At 41.6% G+C, this 27,776-nt stretch overlaps 1 protein-coding gene and 1 pseudogene across 5 annotated transcripts in view; both read left to right on the forward strand.

Annotated features, from left to right (window-relative positions):
• The first annotated feature begins 163 nt into the window (after positions 1-163).
• LOC137754319 (RAD52 motif-containing protein 1-like) lies at positions 164-10,232 on the forward strand (annotated as a pseudogene).
• The window catches only part of LOC137754316 (leucine-rich repeat-containing protein 37A3-like), a 43,596-nt gene continuing 25,269 nt past the window's right edge, over positions 9,450-27,776 (forward strand). For 2 of the 5 annotated variants that reach the window (XM_068529862.1, XM_068529863.1), the window contains exons 1-2: positions 9,450-13,172; positions 15,567-15,638. In XM_068529862.1, the coding sequence (XP_068385963.1) occupies positions 9,856-13,172; positions 15,567-15,638 (3,389 nt within the window). In that variant the 5' untranslated portion in view covers positions 9,450-9,855. Of the gene's footprint in view, positions 13,173-15,566; positions 15,639-22,659; positions 22,732-25,998; positions 26,071-26,701; positions 26,783-27,776 lie in introns of all 5 variants that reach the window. The other 3 variants (XM_068529864.1, XM_068529860.1, XM_068529861.1) reach the window with 3 other exon arrangements.

The raw sequence follows: 27,776 nt of genomic DNA on the forward strand, positions 1-27,776 counted from the left end.
TGTGGAGCCAAGGCCTGACTTTTCTCCCATCTTCTCAAACTCATGTACAGATGTGTACCCTGTGTACCAAGGTAGGGGGTTCTCCACCATTTCAAGCTGGTGGAAAATTCCCATTGGGTTGTTTTTTTTCTTTAAAAAAAAATCCCAACCGTTGGATAACTAGCAGGGAGGTGCCAGAAAGACAGGGTAAAGAAGAATGTGTGAGAGCAGCCATTGCCCAAGACGGCCCTCCTCAGGCCCTGGCCTCTCCTGACCCCACTGCGGGTCAGCTGTGTGCTGCTCGCCTCCCTCCAGCTCAGCCCAGCACCAAACCTACCCACCTCCTGCCTCCCCCAGCACAGGCCCAGGGCTGCATGATTCCACGTGATTATATAGTGACAGTGCCACCTGTGGAAGGAGACCTAGAGGCAGAGACAAGCCCGGAGTGGGAGGGGTGAGGGAGAGGTCCGAGCACCGCCCTCGTCCCACTCCCAACAAACTGGCTCCCCCCCTCAGGTTTCCGTTATAAACAGCACGTGCGCAGGCGCCCCGAGCCGCGCACGCGCAGTGAAGGTACGATGGTGGCGTTGGTACCTTTTGCGGTTCCCATCGTGGGTGACAAAATCTTGCTGGTGTGGGAGCTGAGCTCTGGACCCACGGCCGAGGCCTTGCAAGTGAGCCGAGCCGGGGCAGAGGGAGGGGTGGAGGAAGCCACCTCGCGCCTCAGTAACTGGGCGCCCCGGGGTACTGCTTCAGCACCTCATCTGCCTGTGGTCTCTGCTGAGAGGAATCTTAGTTCTAGAGCCGACCTGAGTAGTCAGCTCGCCCCCACAGATTTTTGAGAGATAGTTCCCAACAGCCGGCATTGCCTCCTAATGCTTCTCGAAGCTTAGGATTTCAGAGGGAAACCTGTTCCTGAAATGAGAAGTGTTTGGAGTTGCACGATCACCACAGTTGCCTGCGGCGAAGGGCTGGGGGAATAGAAAGGAACGGGCGGTTTGGCTTCCTGGACGTGAAATTTCCTGCACTTACTTAGCATGGGCCCACCCTACAGCATTCTCTGTTCACAGTCTTCTCCCAGTTTGGCCTTCTGTATTCGGTCCGAGTCTTCCCAAACGCAGCAGTGGCCGGTCCTGTGTTCTATGCCATCATCGAGGTTTATTCAGCAAGGGATGCCCACAGAGCCCAAAAGGCATGCGACCAGAAGCAGCTTTTTCAGACATCTCCAGTGAAGGTGGGTCCAAGTGTGGAATTCCTCGCTCTACTGGGATGAAGTGCTGAATTTAAAACTAATAGGCCATCGGGAATTCCCTGGCGGTCCAGTGGTTAGGACTTTCACTGCTGAGGGCCCGGGTTCAATCCCTGGTCCGGGAACTAAGATCCCAAGGCGGGGAAAAAAAATAATAAAAGGCCAACGTTTGTACAGCACTGTGGTGTACAGAATGCTCTCAGATGCACTGCTCCACTGATCCCCCAGTTCCCCAGTTCTTTCTTTCTTTTTTTTAGTTGAAGAAACTCGACCTCAGGATGGTTAAGTGACTTACTTAAGGTTTATGACAGTAAATGTGGAAACTAGAGGCCAAACCCAAACTGAACTGATGTTAAACCCCATGTCATTTTACGCTGCCCCTTAATTTAAGAAATCTTCACAAGAGTCTTCCTTATATTTACTTTTATGTGGATTTTAAATGTGTGAGGTTGACAAATTGTTTTTTTAAGTTAATTAATTAATTAATTTATTTATTTTTGGCTGCGTTGGGTCTTGTTGCTGCGCGCCGGCTTTGTCTAGTTGCGGCGAGCGGGGGTTGCTCTTCGTTGCGGTGCGTGGGCTTCTCATCGCGATGGCTTCTCTTGTTGCGGAGCACGGGTTCTAGGCACGCGGGCTTCAGTAGTTGTGGCTCACGGGCTCTAGAGCACAGGCTCGGTAGTTGTGGCACACGGGCTTAGTTGCTCTGCGGCATGTGGGATCTTCCCGGACCAGGGATCGAACCCGTGTCCCCTGCATTGGCAGGCGGACTCTTAACCACTGTCCCACCAGGGAAGTCCCGAGCTTGACAAACTTTTGTCAGATGTAACATAAAGGAGGCTTCATCATCATCATCACTCTCAAATTGCCTATTCAGAACTCCCTTCAGATTCCAGAAGATGGTTAAAATATTCTTTAGTGCGTTGTAGAAACCTTATTCCATATTAACATGCCATCCAATTTTACTTCCCCAGAATTAACATTTCATTATGTGCCTCCATTCAGCCACCATTCCTTTTTCAAGGACCTTTTCAATGCCTCTGAATAAGTGGGTGAGGCTTCGATTTCCCAGACCTTTCACTTTATAATTGTGTGTCTTCTCTGCTTGGCTTCTTGCTCTGGCTACTTCCTACTGACCTTGCTGCCTAGTCTCACCCCTATGTCTTTACTCACTGATTTCACCTTTATTGAATCTGAGAACTCTCCTCAGATGTGACTCCAGGTACACTACCTCCCACTTCTGTACCCTGTTTAACACCCTCTTCAATCCTGGCTGTACTCCCTGGGATTGAAATGATTTCGTGTCAGACATTCTTTAATTTGTGGACCCTGCGACCATTTCACATAACCCCTCAGATATTACGGATGGTCCTGGAAAGATTATGAAACAGTTACTTGGTATCAGTTGTGAGTAATGAGTTCTTTTCTTATATTGGACATTAAGACCGTTCCATAAGCTTAGGTTCTGAGATTGTCACAGCATAAAGCCCGTCACTGATAGAGTAATGAGGAAAATGTTCTACAAGTCACTATAGAGTTGAGAGGAAAGGGCATTCGTATTCGATTTCTTTATTTAATGCAGAGCCTTAGTTTACTACCCACACCCCCGAAATTGTTACCTACTTTAATTATGCGTTCTCTTTAAATTTTATTTATTTATTTATTTGGTTGCACCGGGTCTTAGTTGCAGCAGGCGGGCTCCTTAGTTGCGGCTCAAGGGCTCCCCAGTTGCGGCACGTGGGCTCCCCAGTTGCAGCAGGCAGGCTCCTTTAGTTGTGGCTCGCAGGCTCCTTAACTGTGGCGTGCAAACTCTTAGTTGCAGCATGCACGTGAGGCCTAGTTCCCTGACCAGGGATCGAACCCGGGCCCCCTGCATTGGGAGCACGGAGTCTTAACCACTGCACCAGCAGGGAAGTTCCAATTACGTCTTCTTTTATTCATTAGCAGGCATATATACTTCTTATCTTTTTTCCCCTGTATTTTTTATAAATACAGACAAGAGAATAACATCTTCAAATAAAATGAAGGAAAAGCCTAATGTATCTGAGTTTTTCTCAGTAGCACGAAGGGAAATGTTTGCCAGCAAGAACTGTGGCAAGGTTATCCCAGATGTCAACTGTCTCTACTACCCAGGGGCTCAGAGCCCTTCTGAAGCTTCCTAATTGTCCAGGACAGCTCCATTATGACTCACCATACAGGGCCTAGCTTCCCTGTTTTAAACGTTGCGACACTCAGCATTTAAAAATTAGTCTTCATTTCTCCTTCCCAGCAGGCAGCTTCAGTTGGAGAAAGTAATTTCATTTTCTTATGTACTCATTCATTCACTCAGTCAACAGACCATCCCTCCTCTATTATGTGCCAAGATGTATGCTTGTTTCTGGTAACAAGGAAAGAATAATATATGGTTCCTTCAAGCACTTAAGGAGCTCATAAAGTAGTGACAGAGGAAGATGCACAAACACATCAATAAAGAATTAACAATGCTTTGACTTTATTTGTATTATTTGAATGTTTATGACTATATTTACATACTGCACCCTGTTCAAAATGGAAATAGACATTTAAGAAAGAACTAGTGATGTAAAAACTCCACAGTACTATGTAAGTTATTTAGAGAGTTAAGACTGGAATTATTTGCACTCTCAAAGAAGCTTGTTAATGCAGATGAACCTCTAATTCTTTTGGTTGCTTTATTTACATTCATCGAGGTATACGTATTCCCTCTTCTAACAGGGGTTAGTAACTTGGGGAGGGGGTGCTACAGATTAAGGTCCTAATTCAGTGGCAGGTCCATCTTATCTCCTCTTCAGGTCATATTCTCAAGCAGGAGCTACAGGATGAGACGACTAAAACAGTTCACTTCCTTTGCTTACCCCCAGCCCCATAACAGGCTTCTGCTGGGCTTCCTTGCTTGCTTTCATCATCACTTTCACCACCAGAGGTCAGGGAACCTTCCGGTTAATCAGGGGCCCTGGAAATGATGCAGAAAAGTACTGACTTAAAAATAATAAATAACATTTATTTAGGGCTCACTGTGAACTCATTGCTTAAAATGTCCTACTTAATCTTCACAACCACTCTATGAAATTGGTATTGATAAATCTCAGGTATATCCAAAATAAGTCTCCATGTAGGGTTGTGATATTTTTAGGTCTTTTATGTCTTCAGGTTCGTCTCGGCACCAGACATAAGGCGGTTCAACATAATACGCTTGCCCCAAACAGCTCCAGATGCCAAGAATTGGCAAATTACTACTTTGGTTTCAATGGGTGGTCAAAAAGGATCATCAAGGTAAACTCTGTAGATTTTCTTTGACTAACCAGACTCCTTTCAACATTGAACTCCTAGACTTTAGAGAGAAGAATGGAACAGGGCTATGGGGAGGAGATGTGAGAGGCTTCCACACGGAAGTATCTGAGCATTGGCCTGCCACCTAGAATTAGTGATACTCTCAATGACTTGGATGGTGGTGTCCGTAATTTTCTCCAGTATTTGTATGGTATATAATAAAAAAGAGTTGTCCATATCTAGTCATTCATTTGCAAGTCTCACTTGATTTTGAAGCTATAGCATACCTCAACTATTACCTGGGATTGCTGGAGTTTAGTTTTAATTTCTAACAACAGAATATTTGGAAGTCTAGCCTTTCATTCAAAATCCTAACAGCTTCAGGATCTTTCTAACCTTGAAGAAAGGGAAGATGAAGATATTGTGACACCACTTCAGAAGCAATAGCCTGAAGTTCTTCTGTGCTTCAGAGGTGGTGTTGCCCTCCCACGAGTGCAGGAGCCCTGGAGTTGGCATGGCTGAGGAAGGAACCTTTGGATAAGTTGGAGGAAGGTCTGTTTTCCAGTATGTGTGTGTGGGGGGAGGTGAGGGAGTGGGATTGCTCTTTTTTCCTTTCTTTCTGAAGCTCAACTTTTCAGATACATCATCACCTTTTCTAAGCAACTAAAGCCCTGGGCAGAATTTTTCTGCCTGACAATATAGGTTTTTATCTTAGGCGATACCTGACAGCACCTTAAACTTCAGAATTTTAGAACTGACTGCCTGCCAAGAAGCTTAGGAGGAGGGAAAATCAGTTAGTTTTTGTTTTTGTTTTTTGTTTTTGGTTAATAATTTGTTTTGTGCTAAAATAGTCCTTCAAATACAGATGTCTTCTGGCCTTCAGTTATCCCAACAAAATCATTGTCTAAAGATTGAAATAAACTCTTGTGTAAATGTTCAGTCCTTTGCCTCCTATAGAAGGGCCTGAGCGGAAAAAGTAAATGTAGATCCCTAGAAAGGGGATTCCGATTGGTACTGAGTTTTTTCCTACAATCCATGGCACTTGGGCTTAGGGTTTTAAGTCAGAGGCAGGGCTGTTAGCGAATGGAGTAGAGGAGGCTCCACCATCCACCTGAGTGGGTGATGGTTGAGGAGAGGCCAGATCATCTGCACTACCACCAAATCTATCTCACTGTATGAATCCAGCCCTTTACGCACAGGAGAGCAGGGTCTGTAGCAGTGTAGCCTCAGCTTGTCCATTTGAAATCTGTGAGTAATATGAGGTTTGTGCCACGTCCTTGGTTTGCATTTCCCGTCTAGTTAGTATTTTAGGAACTTCCAGAATAGATCTGAGCAGTGAAACTGTGCCATGCCAGGGTATACCTACAACAGAGACATTCAGCTGTACCCCAGTGTTGTGCCTGCCCTTAATCACTAAGGTAGTGAGCTAAGAATCACACATGCTTTTTTAGTTTTAAACATATAACCTAGAAATCAGTTATTCAGATGATAGGCATTTTAAATTCATCTGTTTTGGTTGGATTTAGGGTCATTATCATTCCTTATGAAAAGGAAGGTAACCCAGAAGCTTGCTATTCAGAAGGCTATGACAGATGCATTCCAGAAACTGCTGATTGTGGTTTTAGGTAAGACCTTTTTGACTGTCCTTGAAGTGCTTCAGTTTCAGTGAGCAAAGAAACTTATTTGAAAAGTTAATTGGATGAAAGTAATGGTTATCTAAAACATTACATATTCTTTCATTCACCAGATGCTTTCACAGCAGCAGTCTTAAATTTGTTCTTTGTGGCATTTATGAGAAAAACGACAGCAACTATTATTGTCCCCAGTGTTGAGATGTAGAATGACTTGCCTCAGTTCATACAGAAAGTGTTTGGTCCCGTTCTTCCTCAGTTGCTTGCTTATCATACAGAATAGTGCAGTGATTATAAGCCTTGGACACCTGTGTTTGAGTCCTAACTTTGTCTCTTAGATTTTGTTGTTGTTGTTGTTGTTGCAATTTTAGGTTTTTCTAGCCGGAGACATCTGAAGGTATTTAATATCTCTAAGCTGCAATTTCTTTATCTGCAAATAGGGTTAGTAATTCAGCTCATCACCTAATGGGGGATATTGTAAGAGTAAATGAGACGATGAATGTAAAAAGCTTAGAACTATGCCTGAAACATAGTAAGCAGACAAAATATATTGACTATTATTATTATCGTTGTTGTTTTCTTGTTGAAGAGTTTATTAGATTATGTTTTTGGAATCAATTTAATTTCAGTTTTCATTTCTGATATATTGGGTGAATATGATTCTTACATAATAATCGGCTACGTTTTTGTGAGCCTTGAAAGTGGTCATGCTACTGAATAGCGTTGATTGTGTTCCCTATCGAGTTATACAGCGGTGAGAATGTGACAGGCTGTGCCCAAAGGAAACTCTATGATTAGTAGACTCCCGGAACAGAATTGCCCCCCTGCTTCACAGCCCTGCAGGCGTAGAGACTGAGAAATCCTAGCTAAGTTGTCAGAGACCTTATTTGCTTGTAAGAGTTGACCGTGGATTGGTCTTGGCCTTCCAGGCTGGGCAGTCCTTCCAGTGAAGTTTGACTTCCCTGGTCATCAGGCAGAATCTCCATCAGCTGTCAACTCTGGGTAACAACCTTTAAGAACCAAACTAAATGTCTGGGTTGTTTGTCCCTAATATGCAAAGGTATTCCTTATATGTACTCAAAACTCCTTGGACGAAAAAGCCTGGTGGCTCTAGCTTGCCTTGAGGAAAGCTGTATTGTCCAAAAGGCACATGGGCCAGTTTCTGCCAGTAGAGTGTTCAAATGCTCTCTCTCTCTGTCTGTGTCTCCAAAGCTTTGTTCATTGTTTCTGGTAGAATTTTGGTCCCAAGGGGTAGGCACTTGCCTTGCTTCTAATATGAAGTATCTATTATAGTCCAGTGGTGTCTATCCCAGGTTTGAACTCACTTTGACCCCCACCTAATGCCTTCCTATTTACTTGTCTTGTGATTGAACATTTTTGTTTCCACAGCTTTTCATTCCTTTGTCGTTATTCCTTAGTTCTTATTTCTAAGATCAGAAAGGTTTTTGAACCAAAGTTGACACTTCTTATATATTTTTTCACAAATAATGATGATAAAAACTGAAGTGTCAGATGAGGGAACTTCTAGGAAAATGCTCTTATTTTCTGCTTTTAGAAATCAAAAGAATGTCTAATTATTGGGTGCTACCGTTGTATACAGGAAGTTTTAGAACAAGAAAACTTCTGAATTGATCCTTGTTAACTTTATTTCAGAAAGTGGTAAAATAGCTGTGGCATATAGACCCTGTGAAGAGGTCACAGATGATGCTAGAACCGAAGAGGAACTACAGGGTTTAATTCAAGTATGTGGAGATAAAAACTCAAGGGGTACACAGCCAGTGTAGCCGTAATTCAAAACAACCAGCAGGATTTGGAAGACTCTGGCATGTCTACTCAGCTCTGTCATCCTTCGGAAAATGTGAAACTCTGAAACTGCTTTTGAGGCAGGGAATTTCTAGGACTCCTCCAAGTCCCGAGCCTTGTCTCTGGCCCCTTATTTGAAGTTTGGAGAGCAGGATTGAGGGCCATCAGTGTACGTCTACAGTTGTGGACACAGGAGAAGACACAGGCCTTTTAGGACTCCCCTCAAATAGAATTGCAGGGATTTGGGAACAAAGTAACTATGGCCTTAAGTGTGATTATGCTACAGTGTTTAAAAACTATTCATGCCTTTCAAGTAAGGTGTATTACCCAGATCTCAGCATCTCATATATATCTTGTGTTAAATGTTTTGCAGAAGAACCTTTCTGTAAATCAATTATATGGATGCCTCGAATTAGGGATTAAGTTGTCAATGTAATTGCTAAAAGAAAACATTAATGTACTGCATATAGGATTTGTATTAAAAAGGAGCAAAAAATGTGTTTCATGTCATTGAGAGCTTAATTTGGGGCTAGATTTCTGATTACTTAACTCACCCCAATGTTGCAAAGTTTGTTTTGAAGGGAAGAAAGTAGAGAAAGAAAAGGTGGTTATGTTCTGAAAAATGTAAAAATTTTGAAAGTTTTTCCTGTACAAAATAATTAATTTAATTCAATTTAAATCAGTCAAGGAAACTTCAAACATATCCATGTTTGGGCTTTAAGAAGTCTGACTTCCTGTGAAATGTGAGAGGAAAGGATTCCGTATTGATACTAAAGATTTCGGAAACCTGGTTATAACAACAGATCCATTCCTAAATGAGGCCAATCTTGGAATCAGTTCCATTTAGAAACCATTATGTGCTAGGCACTGGGAATAAGATGAAGCTCCTTCTCTCTTGCGGTTTAGGTGTTAAAGGTGTACCAGACAATTAAAAAGGACTAAAATTAAATAGATTACGAAAAGGACTGTGAAGAAAGTAAACTGGGCGCTAGTTAGAGTATTTCAAGAAAATTACTTAACGTGCTGACTTGAACATTCTAAGTGTCTTCTCCGTGTGTGCACACAGGGTAGACCTCTGAAAAGTGACACTGTAGTTTTTTTCTAGATTAATGGCTCTGTTGAGACAAGGTGGGATGGGGGAAGTTTTCCCATGCTAATGTAAAGGGCCATTCACTTGGTTTTAGACTCTCTTTCCCAGAATGAATTGCTCACCTGCCCCAAACCCCTCCTACAGAAGTTCTGGAGTCATCACTGATTCAGTGGTAACGGCTAATAATAGAGTGGTGAATTAATAATGAGACGTGAATACTGAGAGTTTGGAGGAAATGGCAACATTTGAGAATAACTGTAAGGTGTGTTCCCCTCCCGCCACCCTAACTGGTGCTCATTTTGCAGGTCAGCTACTTTTCTTGTCAGCCGTGTGGCCAAAGCGGGGAAGAATGCCTCTCAGACTTGAGCTTTGAGGAGGAAGAGTTCACATTGCCAGAACTGGACTAGCACTTTTGAATTTCCCAGAATGCCAGGTCCTGTGGTTTCCCTGGGAAGCTCTGCATCCTTCCCAACCCCCCGCCACCCCTGGGCCGCTGGAGTTTGGGGCCACTCGGGTCTGCAGCCCAAATCCCGCCTCATTGTTTGGGGCCAGGGAGGGCAGGGAGGGCTTGGGAAGAGGGCCCGGCAGGAGGTAATTGTCGCCTTGGCAAGGGGAAGGATGGCTTGCGCCCTGGGGACTCTGGGAAAAAGGCCCACTCTGGTGGCGCGCGTTGGATCTCCCCACGAACCTAATAATGGTGGTGGCGGAACTAAACACGTCATAAATAACGGGTGGGACGTTAGGCGGGGGAGGGGCGCGCGGTTGCTGACGTGAGCCCTCGCGTCGGCGCTGGCATAGCAGTTCAGCTCGGACGCAGGATGTGGCTCCAGCTCCTCAGTGGCCTGGGTCACTGCGCCTGGGAGCCGCCGCGTGTTATGTCCCGGCTGCGCCTTTGGTTGCCACGGCTCTTCCTCACGTGGCAACAACTGTGGCTAGTAGTCCTGGCAGTTCAGCCTCCGGAGTGGGCCCTGGACCCCGTCCAGGTGACACCCAACCCCGCGTGGCTGACCGAGGCTTGGTCTTCATACGCCTCAGACCCCCCTCCCAAATTGCCCCATGCCCTTACACCCCTGGCAGAAGCCGGGGGCTTTAATTACTTGACGTCCTCGTCTCCAGTCCAGATGTTGGCCCCGCCTCATCAGGAGTTGACTGAGACTGAGGTTCCATACCCGGACACGGATTCGGTTGGAGAGCTGCCTACAGGGCCAGATCAGTTTGCTGTTCCACATCAGGATCTGAATAACAAGCAAACCCAACATCAAAAGCTCCCAGAGGAAGTTCCAGTGCTGGATTGGAATCAGAATCAGGCCTTGGTTCTGCCTTCTCGACACAAAAGTAAGACTAAAAACATAGGTCTAGATCAGGCTGCAGGTCACCAATCATTTGAAATACTTGTTCCACCTCTAGGTAGTAAGAGCTCAAAACCAGTGAAGTTTATTGTTTCACCCCCAAACCTGAAGAAAGATCTAGTTCAGCATCAACGGCTTGCCAAAGTTGTTGGAACTACAGGCCAATTTGAAAAAAAAACTCAGGGTCTAGAACAACAGTTGCAGGGTGATTATTTAGATCCCAGTATGGATGCCTTTTATCCTGAGGAGAGGCTACCTACAGATTTTCTGGGGAGCCCAGATGAACCTCCAGAGCCCCCTGAGGAAGCTGAAATTTCTCCATCCCAGCAGGAGGCCCAAACTCGTCATCCAGAGCGCACTGAGGAGGCTGAATCTTTACCCCAGCAAGAGGCCCCTGCTCAGCATCCACAGACCCCTGAGGAGGCTGAATCTTTTTCACCCCAGGCAGAGGCCCAGGCTCAGCATCCAGAGCCCACTGAAGAGGTAGAACCACCTCCACTTCATCAGGAGGCTCCATCTCAGCCTTCAGAGGCCCCTGAGGAACTAGAAACTTCAAGTCCTCAGGAGGCCCTAGCCCAGACTTTGGAGACACTTAAGGAGGTTGTAGTTCAACCAGTAGCACATCATGGGGTAAATGAAGCTCAGCAGTCAAACTTGTACCATGTCACTGTTAAACCTCTGGATCTGGCACTTACCATAGCTCCACAGGTCACTAAAGAGGTTGAACCTTCTCCAGTCCAGCAGGAGACACCATCTCAGCCTCCAGAGAGCCCTGAGGAGGTTGAACCTCCGCCAGTCCAGCAGCGGGCCCCATCTCAGCCTCCAGAGCTCCCTGAGGAGGTTGAACCTTCTCTACTCCATCAAGAGGCCCCAACTGAGACTCCAGGGTTCCCTACTGAGTATGTACTTCAAATTCCAGTGAGTGATGAGGTAGCATCTCTACCTGGCGTTCAGCGTCACGCTCATTCAAACTTGCCCAGTGTTACACTTCAACCTCTGGATTTGGAACTTACCATCACTCCAGAGCCCACTACGGAAGCTGAACTTCCTACAGCTCAGCAGGAGGCCCTGGCTCCACCTCTTGAGCATCCTGAGGGGAGAGAATCTTCTCCAACCCAACAAGAGACCTTAGCTAAGCCTCCAGAGCCTCCTGGAGAGGTTGAGCCTTCACGTGAGCGGGAGCAACCAGCTCCGCCTCCAGAGCCTTCTTCAGGGGAGGTGGAACCTTCTCCAACTCAACAGGAACAGCCAGCTCAACCTCCAGAGCATCTCGAAATGACAGTTTCACCTCCAAGTCACCATCATGCTGAGCATTCAAACTTATCCAGTGTCGCTGTCAAACCTGCAGATGTGGAGCTTACCATAACAAAAGAACCCACGCCAGAGGTGGGACCTTCTCCAAATCAGCAGAAGCCTTCAGCTCAGGCCTCAGTGCCCCTTACTAATGCAGAATTTTCTACAACCCAGCATGAGGCCCCCACGCTGCCTTCACAGCCACCTGAGGAGGTTGAACCTTTGGCAGTTCAACAGGAGGCTTCAGCCCAATCTCCAGAAGCCGGGCCACATAACAAACCTTCAGTACAAGAGGAGACCCCAGCTCAGTATCCAGAGCATCCTGGAGAAGAACTTACACCTGCCACAACCCAGCAGGAGACTCCAGATCAGCATCCACAGGCTCCTGAGGTTGTACCTTCTCCACCTCAGCAGGAAGCCAGAGCTCAGCATCCACAGTCTCCTGGTGAGGTTGAATCCTCTCCAACTCAGTCTCCAGAGCTCTCTAATGTGACTGTAGTTTTCTCTCCGGAGCATCATGTGACAACAGTTTCTCCTCTAGGTCAGGATCAAGCTCAGCTTCTGCAGCGGCCCGATGTCACTGTTAAACCTGTGGGTCTTGCACTTATCGTAACTCCAGCGTTCACTAATGAGGTTGAAACTTCTCCACCCCAACAAGAAACCTCGGCTCAGTCTACAGTGTCCCCTGAGCAGTTGGAACCTATGTCAGTCCAGCAAGAGGTTTCAGATCAGCAGCCAACCCCCACTGAAAATGTTGAACCTTTTCCAGTTCAGCAGGGAGCCCCAACTCAACCAACATACCCCGAGGTGACATTTCCAAATCCAGAGCAAGTTGAGGCTCAGCATCCAACCTTGACTGAGGTCACAATTCAACCTTTGGACCTTGAACTGACCATAAGGCCCGAACCCACTAAGGAGGATGAACCTTCTCCAACCATGCAGGAGACCTTAACCCAGCCTCCAGAACCACCTAAGGAGGTTTTTGTAGCTCAGCCTCCAGTATATCAGAACCCAATAGTTCCAGCACCAGATCAGGATCACACTGAGCCTCCAACATCACCCAGTGTCAGAGTTCAACCTTTAGACCAGGGGCTTACCACAACTCCAGAACCTACTACAGAGTCTGAACATTCTACAGCCCTGCAGCAGACTACAGCTCCCCCTCCAAAACACCCTGAGGTGACACTTGCACAGCCAAACCTGACTCAAGTCACAGTTCCACCTGGGGACCTGGGAGTTAACCTACCTCAGCAACCAAGGCCATCTGAGACAGTTCCTTCGACTCAGTATTCGGTATCCACTGGTCTTCCTGGTGTAAAATATACCCCAGAAAAGAAGCGGCCAGAACAGAATGCCACCACAAACATCAGCATATGTGAGCTCTGTACCTGCAAAACTGAGACACTGTCGTGTGTTGGTCTCAGCCCAAAGCAGAAGCTCCACAGAGTGCCTGAGCCAGAGCCTAACGCCTACAACGGCACCTTCACCATCATGTAAGAATCGCCTTTCCTCATTTGTTCTCTGCATCCTGCCTGACATGGCAGCCTTTCTTCAGGCCTTCCTGGGTCCTCCTTATCTCCCCAACCCACATTGACTGGCTTTCTGTTTCCACCTTTTGTTTGTCAATGATTCCTTGTCTTCATTCTCCTTCTTACTATTTTTCCCTCTCCTCCAGTCTTTTACTTTTAATTGCCCTTATTTTCTCCTTCTCCATTTTTTTACCCCATTCTTTAATTCCTTAACATCTACGCTTCTCCCCTCTTTACTCCATCCTCTTTACAGCGACATGTCCCTCTCCCCATCTCATTGGTGGTAGGTAATACAACAAAGTGGTTAAGAGTAGAGATTCCGGAGCCAGACTACCTGGGTTTGAACCCAGGTCTGTCATTTATTAGCTTTATGACTCAATTTCCTCATCTGTAAAATGGGGATTATGGTAGTCATCCTCTCACAGGATGACTCCTATGACTCCTAAATCTCCCAATGACTCCAATCTCATTGGGAGATTTAGATGAGTTAATATAGGTAAAGGTCTTCTATCAGTGCCTAGCATATATTTTAGTGTTAGCTATTATTATTATTCAATCCCTCAGTTATATCTAGAACTCATCTTTGTCCCCTGGCTTTCTACATGTAGCACCCATTTTGTGCCCAACCCAGGGCTAAGTACTGTGGGAGCCACAGAAGTCTATGGCATTGTCTCCAGAACATGACAATGACAAGTGGGGAGAAAGGGGATATGCCTTAAAAGGGAGGTAATATATAATTAAGTATTAAGAGAAATACAGATAGGTGCTGTAATTCACCAGAACCTGTAATCACAGGGGTGTGGAGGTCACGGAATGCAGCATGGATAAGCTAAATCTTTAGCTGGGACTTAAAGATTGGCTGTGATTTGTCAGAAAAATAATAGACAGTACAGTCTAGGCAAAGGTGTGACTGCAGGGATGATCAGAATTTAATAGATTAGTCTGGCTGTAAAGAATTGGGTTAGGCAACAATGAAAGATAGGATTATGAAAAGCCTTGGCTATCGGCAATGGGGGTTTGAAAGTTAACGCTCTGAGATATGGGGAGCCATGCAAGTTTTCAAGCAAGAGAGACAAATGATTAAAACAAGAGGCTGATTTTAGATTTCATATGTAGAGCGATCTAGAGAGGAAAGCTTGATTCAGGGAGTCCAAATAGAGTGCTTTAGCAAAATCTAGGAGTAAAGTGAGAAGGGGCCAAATTAGAGTGGTTGTGATGGAAGTAGAAAGAAAATCCTGAGAGTACTACAGAGGAAAAACTGACAAGATGTAGTAATTGCCTAGAGTTGGGGGATTGTAGTACAGGAAAGAGACAAATCACATGTGTTGATGGGCAGAATGATGGTGGTATAACAGGTGGAAATCCAGCAGTTGGCAAGCAGAGTCAGTTTGAGGGAGATGAGTTCAGTCTTAGGCATCTTTTATTGGTGAGCATAAAGCAACCAGAAGGCTCTGTTTGAGTGGAAATGTCCCTCAGGCAGATGGGCAGACAGGTATCCGTTTTGACTTATTTCTGACTCGCGTGAAAAATGTGCATATAAACTGAACAGTTACATTGTTGCTGGGGGAAGAGGACAAAGCTAAAGCTAAAGATTCAAAGTCATCCACTGAGTTAGTGGTTCAAACTGAACCTCAGGCGTTTAACAGCTTCTCTTAAACATGTCTAATTCATGGATACATTCTCACTGTTTAAAAAAAGAAATGTCACAGAAGTATATAGGATAAAATGTGAAAATTCCACCCCACCTTCCCTACCACCAATAAGGTAACTCCTGTTACTGTTTTGATGTGTGTCCTTCCTTCCGAGCTCTTTCCTTTGCATTTTGTTCCCCTAATGAGGTAATAACTTTACTCCTTGCTCAGTAACTCGTGCTTTGCCCTATGCAATATGCTTAAGAGATATTTTCGTATTAGTCCCTCTAATTTCTAATTGCCCGTATCCTTCTAACACCTGGACAGATTCTGAGGGCACTGAGCCAAAGCTTTGGTGTTGCCTAGCATAGGATTTCTTTATATTCATTTGCTGATATTGATAAATGTTTGCCATTTTTCTCATCGATTTGTAGGAGTCATTTTGGACACATAAGTGATTGTGGAAAAAAAGTAATTGGCATTATGTATCCAAGAAATTGGACAGATAGGAAGTTCAGGTTCTGAGGAGATGCCTCATTGTTTGTGCCAGTGGCCTCACAGTATGTTTTTATTAATTGTGCACACCGGGAAGCTGATAAGCTGTGGGAATTAGAAAGCTGGTCTTTTCTGCATTTGAATATTCCCCACACGGTGGCCATGATTCTTTTCCTTATTCTCTACATTCTTTTCCTACCTATTCAAGGATATGAACTGTGTTTCTTCACAGAAATTTCCAAGGAAACTCTATTTCTTACATTGATGAAAGTATATGGAAGGCATACCGCTGGACTGAGAAGCTGTGAGTATACTCTCCCCAAATATGAATACAAAAAGTTAACTGCATTGTAAGATCCTTCTTGGTCCAGAATTTTGAGGTCAATACCTGTGAGAAAAGGTATTTCCCCTTCCGTATCCCAAAGCAACCTGATGATTGAAATTCTGTGTTTATTTTAAAAATTAAATTTGGCAGGACCTCTTTAAAATCAGTAAGAGACAATTTAAACTTACTTTCCATTATACAAGTAATACATGATTATATTCTCAATAGATAACAATGAAATAACAGGTATAGTGAAAACCCTCCTTGTGCCCTAATCCCCCACCCACTACTTTGAGTTTAGTATTAATCCTTGCAGACTCTTTTCCATACGTTTGAGTACATACATACTTACAGATAGCAAAATAGGTTTGTGTGTTTTTCTTACCTTTTTTTACGTAAGTAACATCCTGCAACTGGATTCCTTCGTTTCATGATATGTCTTAGATTTCTTTCCTTCCCAGTACATAGAGGGTTACCCCGTTCATTTAAACTCCTGCATAGTATTCCATAGTATGAATGTATCACAGTTTAATAATGCCCCTATTGAAGGATGTTTAGATTATGTCCAGTTTTCTTGTTACTTGCATTGCTGCAATGAATACCCTTGTACATGCATTTTTGTGAGCCTGGTCATTTATGTCTATAGAATAGTTATCTAGAAATGGGATTGTTGGGGTGAAGGCTATTTAGATATAAAATTTTAATTGCCTTCGAAAAAGTTGTGCCAGCTTATACTCCAGTCATCCTGCAGTGATGACATTCATTTCCCCACACCCTACCAACACTGGATATTCTCCCTTTTTTTTTTTTTTTTTTTTTTTTTTGCTAATCTGACGGGTGAATAAAAGGGGTCCCATCTGAATTTGAATTTTTCGTATTACTTGTGAACTTAAATATCTTTATATGTTTACTGAACATTTGTATTTCATCTCTGAATTGTCTGTCCTTTGCCCATTTTTCTGTTACTATTTTTTTTATTGATTTGTAGAAAAAGTCAGTTTAGATCCATAAGTGATTTTGGAAAAAAACATTCAAAGTAATTTTTCATGACAGTCTGTGGTCATATCCTTAGTTCAATTTGAATAGACAAGTCATAAATGACTTCTGAATTAATAATAAAAGACATAACATTCAATCTAAAAACAGGTATCATGACCACCCTTAAAGAGATGCCCCCTTAGTCGGATATCTTGTCGGTAAGGAAAAAAATGCTAGAATCAGGCAATTTGTTTTAATTTACAGATTTCGTAAATAGTATATGTAGTTTATATTTCCCGTGATAGTATCTAACTTGGAGATTTTATTTCCCAAACTTGTAAGAAAAATGAAAGTCATTTGGCACAAGAAATAGATAACTTAATTTCCTCTGGGAGTGGAGGGGGGTGGTAGACTGAGGGACAGAGGTAAGAGAAAAAGTTTGAATTGTGTGCTACATATTTTTGGAATTTTGAGATGTGAGTATATATGACATATTTTTAAAAAATAAATTGAAATTAAAAAATTAATTTTTAAAAAGCGTGTGTTTGGGAGGCGATACACTGTAACATGAGTCTGGTAAGGTTTGAAGATTTCGAAGTCAGCTTGAGGTTTCTGCCTTATAAGCAGAGGTTCCTAACTTGAGGTCAGTGTTTCCCCAAAGCAGAATTTCTTTATACCTCCTGCTCCCCCGTGTATACCTCTTTGGCAAGCTGCAGAAGCTTATGTTCTTGGGATAATGTTTTATAATGTATAATAAGTCAAACTATATAGAAAAACAAAGGAAACCAACTATATTGAAAGAGTTTTCAGAATATTTTTAAAATTAGTGAAACAGTAATAAATATGCTTCTCTTAACACATTAAATAACAAGATATAGTGGTAGGTCTAATAAATATTATAACTCCAGGGTAGTGAGGAGAATAAATGATATTTCGAGGTATCTGCAGCATATACGTGATATGAAATGACCTGTGATTTCTATTGGGGACCAAATTAACTATACTGCTGATCTACTGTGGTTTGTTGCCTACATTCATAATGGAAGGAAGTGCTGATTTTAGTTCGAGATTTGTGAAAACTGAGATGTAATTTTATTTCCCATCCAAGTTTGGCACTCTGGATTCAGTCCTCTCTATTCACAGACCTCTGCCCTAAAAGGGTGATCCACAAGTCGAAATTGCATGCACACTTTTGCGTGTGTTCAAGAAAGTGCAGTTTTTTAGGGAAAAGAACCATTGCTTTTCTGAAATTCTCAAAGGATTCTTGTCTCAGAAGATTGAGTCACAAATGTAGGGGAGAAGAAAGACATTTTTTTTCCTGTCCTTATCCTCATGAGTGACGATAAATGGATAATTTGTTTTAAGTCAAAGTATCTGATAGCTGATAACTTGTCACTTTCTGAATTCATTCAATAAATATTTTTTGAGTATCTACTATATGCCAGGAACTGTTTTACATGCTAGGGTTACAGGCCCAAGAATGAAACAGCCCAAGTATCCCAGTTCTCAGGGGGTTTACAAGTATATAAAAATAAGTATATAAGTATAATAGATAGATAGGTATAATTTCAAGCATTGCTAAGTACTTTGGAGAGAAAGAAAGCAGGGGAAGCAGAGTAAATCAGTTCCAGAAAGACCTATTGTTTGCATTATATATATAGTTAAATCAATCAAACAAACAAACCCTGAGCCCTCTCAATTTCCTAGAAGTTACAGAGGTGGAGAGAAGGATAATTGTCAATAATACAGAATCAAGAATGAATGTGAAATTCAGAAGATTGCCGTAGACCAGAACCCTGGTCAGACGTTAGACATGGATCTTTCTTAAATGTTACTTCATGCCTGGTTTTGATATTTTCATGGTGTGAGAAAGTTTTAGATCTGGCTTTAACTCTGATTCCCCATAGTTTAAAAATATTTTCCTCCGTCAAAATGAATATTTGGAGTTCTACAGATTAATGTATTTTATTTCAGTTATTGAGTTATTGCTTATTTGAAGCTCCTTTTTGGGTAATTTTTTGGTGACTGACTCATTCTCAGTCTAAACTTTACTTCTAGGCTGAATTTACCGTTGTTATTTTTAAAATTTCTACTATCCTGTCATCCAAACAACTTCACAGAAAGAAACCCCATTAATTTGAAATACACACTGTTTGGTTACCCCCTGTCCTACCATGATATTCAAACTCTAACCAGTCTGGTATGGGCATCAGCCAATCAGAGAAGACAGTGCCATAAAGAGTGGAGGATCAGCCCCATCTCTTTGCTGTACTTCCTGAATCCTTGTCAGCGTTCAAAGTTATAATCAGTATATGTGAGTTCCACTTTTGTGTAGCTTTTTTTCATATACCATCATTTCCTGTGACGTTTGTATATCATTTATGGTATATACATACAGTTTGGTTATGCGATATGGGGAGGTAGAGTTTTTTCCTACCTTTGAAGGTATGAAAAGGGTTACCATAAATGTCGTTGGACATATTGATTTGGTTTTTTTCTTTTTGGATCATTTCCATGGAAATGTGAAACCACTACTTAGAGGTGAGAAAACAATCAGTCTTAGCACCATCTGTTGACCATTCCCCCTAACATGTCTTCTGACAATCACTGCGATTCCTTCTAACATGGTGAATTTCAAATTGAGGTCAGGGTCTTTGAAGCATGCTCAGGGCTCCAAGAGTTCTTTGTGGGAATTGAAGTCTTTTGTGTTTTTGTTTTAGTGATCTTTTAAAAATGTGTGTGACTATATTCTGTATAATATGAACCACCTTAATAACTGACTTGCAGAGTAGTAATATTTTAATGCTCATAAGCTATGAGTAAAGAATTAATTTATGAGCTGGAATTAAGCTATGAGATGGAATTAATATAAATATGTGACCAAGAGACACTGTGAGTGAAAAGCAGAAGGTTTTAAATGCAGAACTCAGTGGAAATAGTTTCACAAGGCAACATAGCCTGTGCTCAGATCCCCAAGGCTCCTGAAGGATGTACCACTGTTAATATCACCTGCAAGGAAGGGGATTCTTCCAGGCAAGAGAAACCTACCTTTGACGTCTTATAGAGTTTCTTCTGTACTGGCTCTCTCTACTACTCCCTCACTCCACTCCTGGGATACTGGCTATGTGCCTTCCTGCTTATCAGATATAAGAAACAGGTGCAAAACACCACCCCCTCCTCCCCGCAGCATGTTCCTAGTCTTTATCGTGAGACCAGCGGAAGCAAAGGGCTTAACATTCCTCTGGCAGACCCAGGCGTCAGGCTTGACTGTGAATCGTTCCTGCTCCCTTCATTCTGCATTCTGGAGAAGTCATTGGCTGGATCTCTCAGTTTCCTAATTTATTTTTTAACTGTCATTTCTGCCTCTCATATACTGAGATTTTTTATTATTGCCAACACTTTTCATTTGTGTATTCTTGAGTTGATTAATGGATGCACTATCTGCTTACATCTGTCTGAGGGTAATAATTGTGCTATCCTAAGGTCCTCTTGTGCTTTGTTAACTCTGATTCATTGGCTATAAGCTCTTATGTTTGTTTTTGTTTTCTGTCCTTAATGGAGTTGGCTTTCTCACATTGTTTGGTCCTTCCTGAGTGTAATTCATCTTTGTAGTTGAGATTCTACTGCGTTTGTTTCCCAGCTTTAGGGGAGAAGTGAAATGAGCTGTTGGGGCTTATTACTCCCGATGGGTTCCCCTGAGAATAAGGCAGAGGTGGAAGGTGACTTCTGGTGGCTAGTCAGGGAGTGCATACCTTTCTTCCAGGGTTCTGGGACCTTGCCCCCTTTCTAACACCAATTGCTCCTGCCTAGAGGAAGACACCTTTTGCTGCCTGGATCAAGGGGGAAAGATGTGGGGTTGATGTGTGCTGTAGGCTGCTCCTACCTCACTATTCCAACTGATCACCCTGTAGGTAGCTCCAGGACGTTTCTGGTAGGGGAGCATTTGTGGAGCTGCTCCCACACATTGAGCTAAGGTTGTGATTCTTAAGTTATATCTTTTCTAGGGATTCTAGTTATGTCATTCTTAGGGATTTTGGTGGAAGTTGAAGGGGTGGAGACTTGACATGTTTCAATCTGCCAACTTGAAATAGCACAACTTCTTAGGAAACAATTTTGTATCCCTATTACATCCTAGACAAACTCGGGCAAATATGTATCAGGATACAAATACAAGAATGTTCAAAGTAGTATTGTTTTTTTTTTAATTTTATTTATTTATTTGTTTGTTTGTTTGTTTGTTTGTTTATTTATGGCTGAGTTGGGTCTTCGTTTCTGTGCGAGGGCTTTCTCCAGTTGCGGCAAGCGGGGGCCACTCTTCATCGCGGTGCGCGGGCCTCTCACTATTGTGGCCTCTCTTGTTGCGGAGCACAGGCTCCAGACGCGCAGGCTCAGCAATTGTGGCTCACGGGCCCAGTCGCTCCGTGGCATGTGGGATCCTCCCAGACCAGGGCTCGAACCCGCGTCCCCTGCATTGGCAGGCAGACTCCCAGCCACTGCGCCACCAGGGAAGCCCAGCAGTATTGTTTTTAATAAATAAAAACTAGAAAAATCTCAGTATACACCAACAGTTGAATGAATAAAGTGTGGTATAATCATACTTAGAAGTCATACACTTCATCAGAAACATAACGCAAGCCACATAAGTAATCTTAAATTTTCTGGTAGCCACTTAAAAACACAAGTAAAATGAAACGGATGAAATAAATGTTAATATCTTTTACTTAACCCTTATTTACAAAATATTTTCATTTTAACATGTAATCATTATATACATTATTAATAAGATATTCTATGTTTTTTTCATACTAAGTATTTAAAAATATCCAAAGTGTTATCATATCTACATGTAATCAATCTAAAAATTAATGAGAGAATCTATATTTTTTTCCCATACTAACTCTTTGAAATCACAATTTGGTTGCTAAATTTTATCACAAATACTTGATCGGTATTGAGATTTCATAAAATTTACAGTCAAAAATGTAGTATCACATATGCAAATTGTTGCTAACATAAACATTTTCCAATAATTACATTGAGTATCAGTTTTTAAAATTTTAATTTTAAAATAATTGAAATTAATTAAATTAAAAATTCAACTCAGTCACATTAGCCACTTTCAAATACTCAGAAGCCTCATGTAGTTGGACATGCAACACTACATACTACAGGCGAAAATAAAATAATTTTACAAAATAATGTTGAATGAAAGAAGCAATGTGGAAAATAATACATATAATATGATTCCACTTATATAAAGTTCAAGAAGAAGCAAGACTAAACTGTGTTGTTTATGGCTGATAGAGAAAAGGCAAAACTACATTTAAAAAGCAAGGAAATTATTATTAAAGTCAGGACAGTGGTTCCCTCTAGGAAGTCAGAGAGAGGGTTGTGATTGGAAAAGGGCACACGGGGTCTTCTGGGATGCTGGCAGGATTCTTTCCTGACATGAATGGTATTACGTGGGGGTCTGTTTTGTAATTATTAAACAGTTGAACAGTTGTTCAATTGAATTATTGAACAGTTATGTATATTTTATGCACAGTTTAGTTTTCAAAAAATGTTTAATGGGGGAAAAAATCAGATGGCTTCATTTGCCCTGATACAGTTGTGTGTGGGACTTCCCAATAAGGTTTGGGGAAAGAGAGGAGGGAAGGGCAGCTCTGCAACGTTGGTGCCACCCAGAGCTGGGTTCTAACAGAGACTTCGTGATCTAGAGAGTAGGCATTAACTATATGATTTGGTGGGAAGAGTGGGTGGGGCGTGGGTGTGTGTGGGTGTGTGTGTGTGTGCGCGCACGCGTGCACATGCGTGATGGAGAGAGATGGACAGAAAGGAGGACGTGAAAAGAAGGTTTAAATGAAAACAGAGCAGAAATCACCCTCCCTAAATTAGATAAGAATTAGGTTGTTTAGGTGGCACCATTACCCAGCTTTCCTCCCCATATAGGAGTTAGTCCTATGTAGTACATAGTTGTAGTTATTTTGCAGTTTGATCCAGAAATAACCTTTTCATTTTTCAGAATTCTCAGTGAAAATTATTTGACTGAATTACATAAGGACTCCTTTGAAGGCTTGCTATCCCTCCGATATTTGTAAGTTAATCATATTTATTTATGAGTTCTTATCTATAAAGTAGATTATCTATAAAATAATTAAGGGGTTCAAGTTAGATAATCTCTTCAGTTTCTCCTAGCAATAAAATTCTACAATTCTTTAAGTCTGTGTAGGGTCCCAGCCCATCACTAGCACTATATATCTCCTATTCATTTTTAATTTTTTCATTATATAGACAAGGTATAGATAGAAAAATACACTTTAGTTGTAGAGGAAAAGTGGTAATGAGGTCTGAGCAATTATAGACTCCCATATGAACCTTGTTATATAAGTGTTCATATACTCTCCATCTGTATTTATATTTTGTTTATGACCTATGGATCAAACCTGGCCCACAGTCCGTTTTTATACAGTCCATAAGTTAAAAGTGATTTTTTAAAGGGCTGTAAACGAGAAAAAAAAGACACGAAGAAAAATATGTGACAGAGACTGTATGTGGCCTGCAAAGCCTAAAATATTGACTTATCTGGTCTTTACAGAAAAGGTTTGAAAAAGTTGGTTTAGTGAAATGAGAGGAATGAAAGTTAACCTCAAATTGTCCCCTACAGGACAAGAAAATATAGAACACTTACATTAATATGAATGCCATTAACTCATAACTTTGATAATTTAATCTAAATTAAATTAACATTTAAATATTAAATATTTAAGTAGATGAAGTATGTAAACAGTATTGTCAAGGGACTTCCCTGGTGGTCTAGTGGTTAAGACTTTGCCTTCCAGTGCAGGGGGTGCGGGTTCGATCCCTGGTCAGGGAGCTAAGATCCCACATGCCTCATGGCCAAAAAACCAAAACATAAAAAAAAAGAAGCAATATTGTAACAAATTCAATGAAGACTTTAAAAATGGTCCACATCAAAAAAAAAAAATCTTAAAAATAAAATCAGTATTGTCAAGAACACATTAAGTTACCAAAAGAACAAACTGTTGTTAAGGATTTCGATGCAGGAATTGTGATACCAATATTAAGAATGTTTAAGATGATGGTTAAGTGGTATATTTAGAAATGTTTACCCTAAATAAGCATATCAGAAATGCCCCTAACAAAAATCTCTCCAGCCTTTTTTCTTCTGCTTTTTGTTTGTTTGTTTGTTTTGTTTTTTGGGCCACGCCACACGACTTGCGGGATCTTAGTTCCCTGACCAGGGATTGAACCCAGGTCCCCAGCAGTGGAAGCGCCGAGTCCTAACCCCTGGACCGCCAGGGAATTCCCTCTCCAGCTTCTTTATCAAAGAGGAGATGCTTGCCTCGTATTTCCTTTATTTAGGGATAAGGAGATAACTGTGTTTTTTGCTATAAAAGCTCAGTTTTTGTCCTTTGTCCATGGCATCCAAAGCTGTGTATGTCATTAATCCTTATTAAGCCAATTAATGATCCTCTTTAGCAAATAGATTCTTCTTGCAAATATAAAAGGCTTAAGGGAAGTGGGTATAAAGAGCCTCACATGACCCTAAAAATAGTTCTTTTAATTATCAAACCTTCCAAGCCTTAAGGGGCGATCACCTTTATATTAGTCTCTTCTCTGCCATCTGGGCTCCAAACCTTACACAGTTTGGAGAAAAACAAACAAGATAACTGCACAGTGGAATAGGCCCTTCATTACTTCTACTATGTAATACTTTATAATCTGATTATTTCAGGTTAGCGTAAGTACTCTCATTCTTTAAAAAAAAAAAAAAAAAGCCAATCAATAAAAAAGCGAAAAAAGAATATGCTAATCAGCACTATGCCTAGTGTTGTAAACACGAAGATGGGTAAGACAGGACTCCTTTTAGCAACTCATGATCTCACAGGGAAAATAAACATATAAGCTCAAACCATAATGACAAAGTGCTGTGGAGGCACCATGAAGTAATAAAACTACATTTCTTTTCAAACAGTCATTTCCTCCTTCTATCCACTCCCCAGCTATTTGTTGATTTTATAAATATTTGAGTTTGCTTTATGTCCGCACGTTGGCTTTAAACATGATAGACGATGCACATAAGCAGGATCTAGTCCATACTTTGAAGGAGTTTATGCTCAGAGGACATGGGTTGCAAAAATAGCTATATTTAAAGAAAGAAGTGAATATGGGCAATGAGAGCTATAAGTTGGTACTGGAGCACAAAAGAGGGAAAAAAGTCTTCAAATTGGATCCGGGAAGATGTTACTAGAGCAATGCTGTTTAAACGGGACCTCGAAGGGCCATTGGGTATCAATGACAGACAACTTGGGAAGAATAAGCTTGCAAAAGGAAAGTGGGAGAAAGGCAAAACACAGGAAAAATACTCTGAGTACCTGTAGAGTACAAGTGGGAAGAGTAGGAGATTAGAGCCAGATCATCTAGGGCTTTGGAGGCCAAGCCAAGGATAACATGTCAAGCTACCATGTTACCACAGCAGTGCTTTAGGACAAGCTTTAGCCTGCAACAGAACCAACCACTTGGAGGGCTTGTGAAAACACAGGCTCCACCCCCATAGTTACTGATTCAAGAGGTCCAGAGTAGGGCTGAGTATTTGTATCTTCAATAAGTTCACAAGTGATGCTGGTATTTGAGAACCACTTCCGGAGAGTTAATCTGGTGATCGCGTGGAGGATGGCTTAGAAAGGGAGAGGGTAGAGATGGAAACACCAGTCAGAAGACAGTTAGACCCATCCAGGTGAAATGAGAGACTAAGCTGGAATCAATGGAAATAAGATAGTCAGCTATAGTCAAGAGTAGGTATTTTCGAATAAAAGTCAATATGATAGAAAGTGTAATACTGAATTAAAGTTACATATTAATGAGAGAAGTAACTTCCTTTCAAGTTGTGTGAAAGGGTATCTTTTATTTCTTCTGGTAATGAATTGACCTAGAAAAACAGAACTATACTGGGAGGTGTGTAAATATAAGAATATTCCTTTTAATATTGGAAATTATAATGATATATAGAGATAAAAACTTTGAGCTCATAATCCAGAATTTGATGAGACCACGAAAGGTGGAATCTAATCAATGTTTCTGCTCTCGGGAAAGATTACCTCCAAAATCTATCAAGATCCATAGTTGTATATTTAATTTATGAAGATCCTGAAGGTGAGACTCTTAAGAGAGGTGAAGGCAGGGTTAGGGGCTCTGGAAGGTTCAAGTAATAATTCCTAAGGTTTGGAGTTTAGACCAAAGCTTCTTATTTATTATTATCATTCTAAAGTCTACTAGTTATTCCTACTAATTAGATATCTAATAGCTAATTGAGGTAATATTTTCCTTTTACTTGTCCTAGAGATTTATCCTGCAATAAAATACAGTCTATCGAAAGACGTACATTTGAACCACTGCCTTTCTTGCAGTTTATGTAAGTTACAAGTATAACTTCATTATATTTGGAATTTTTGTAAAGCTTAATTTTTTATAAAATTAATTTGTTACTCATTTTGAAATATGATTAAAATTACTACTAAAATTTTGTAGCGAATCCTTTTTGTCTCTAGCAAAGATTAGTGTGAGAATTATTACACAGATCAGAGTGAATCATTATAGAGCAGTGGTTCTCAACCAGGGTGATTTTGCACGCAGGTGACATTTGGTAGTGTCTGGAGACATTTTTGCTCGTCAGAACTGTATATGCTACTGGCATCTAGTGGACAGAGGCCAGAGATGCTACTCAACATCCAACAGTGTACAGGAGAGCCTCCCACAGCAAAGAATTATCCAGCCCAAAATGTCAATAGTGCTGCCTTTCTAGAGAAATAAAGATCACTTAACACAAGTATTTAATGAGCATTTACTATTTTGTATCTAATGCACCACATATATAATCATGAAAGTATAAATCAGAATGTCTTCCACAGTGAGATTTCTTTAGTGTATGGAGGGAGTAGTGTTGTTATGTTTCGTCATATATAAATTAGAATTATTGCCAAAGGATAAATGTTCTGAAAGAATATATATTTTTCTTCTTCTTTTGCTTGTGTCTTTTTTTGTAGAAATCTTAGTTGCAATTTACTCACAGAACTGAGCTTTGGAACGTTTCAGGCCTGGCATGGAATGCAGTTTTTACACAAGTTGTAAGTGAAATCGAAGATGAATACGTGTAAAAAACTGTGTGTAAAAGCATCATGCAGTTATTGGTTAGCTGGGTGTAAGCCCAGTATGAATTCTGGAAAGTATGTCTTGAGAGCCATTTTTTTTTTTTTTTTTTCAAATGAGGAAACTAAGGCACAAAGAGGCCAAGAGACTTGTTTAACTCATATATATGAAACGCTCTGCTTTCCATAGTACTGATCTTTGGCACGGGCAATAAAAGGCACCAAGCAAAAACACTCAAATTACCATTGTCATGGAATCCCACTGATGTCTCTCCAATATGCGAATGGGCCATGAAGGTCCACTTTTGAATTTCACTTTGATTCCCGCTCATGTGCAAACTTCCTAACTGCTTAAAATGTATGCAACACAGAGCTGCAAAGAGCTAAGTTTAGCACCGAATTCGTCAGCGAGCAAAAGGTGTGGGTGCTTCCCCAACCATTATTAGCTCTTTTAAATGGTAAAGCAGAAAGAATTCCTGAACGCCCACCACAGGGCTCTCCCCAGCCACCCAGAACATTATTTTTCAAACAGCATATATCTCTGAAGTGAATTATCTGTGGCCAATAGGAAGCTCTGAGGTGTGGAAAATGACGTTGTTTGTGTTCAGCTGTAGTGTGAGAAATACAAAGAAAATACATTGCTGTAGCCTAATTCAATATACTTTCTTTGCTGACTACTCTTCAGTAAGGAGTGTGGGTTTTACACCCTTTCAACTCAAAAATTCTGTGATTTCTCATGGCACAAGGAAATGAGAGTGGGTACGTTCAATGGCCCGAAGGCGATTTTAGACTCAAGGTAAAGAGCTCTTCTACACCTGGCTTTGGAAAAGACTCTCTTACCTGTCTTGTGGTTCAGAAATCCAGTTTCACACAGTTCATTTTGGGTTAATGAAGGTGCTGAGGCTGTGTCTGGAGCTGGATTAGCAATTCCTGCAGATGCCTATCTTTAGCGGCCTCCTTCCTTTTCCTGGTT

This window comes from Eschrichtius robustus, chromosome 20, assembly GCF_028021215.1.
Source record: "Eschrichtius robustus isolate mEscRob2 chromosome 20, mEscRob2.pri, whole genome shotgun sequence".
NCBI lineage: Eukaryota > Metazoa > Chordata > Mammalia > Artiodactyla > Eschrichtiidae > Eschrichtius > Eschrichtius robustus.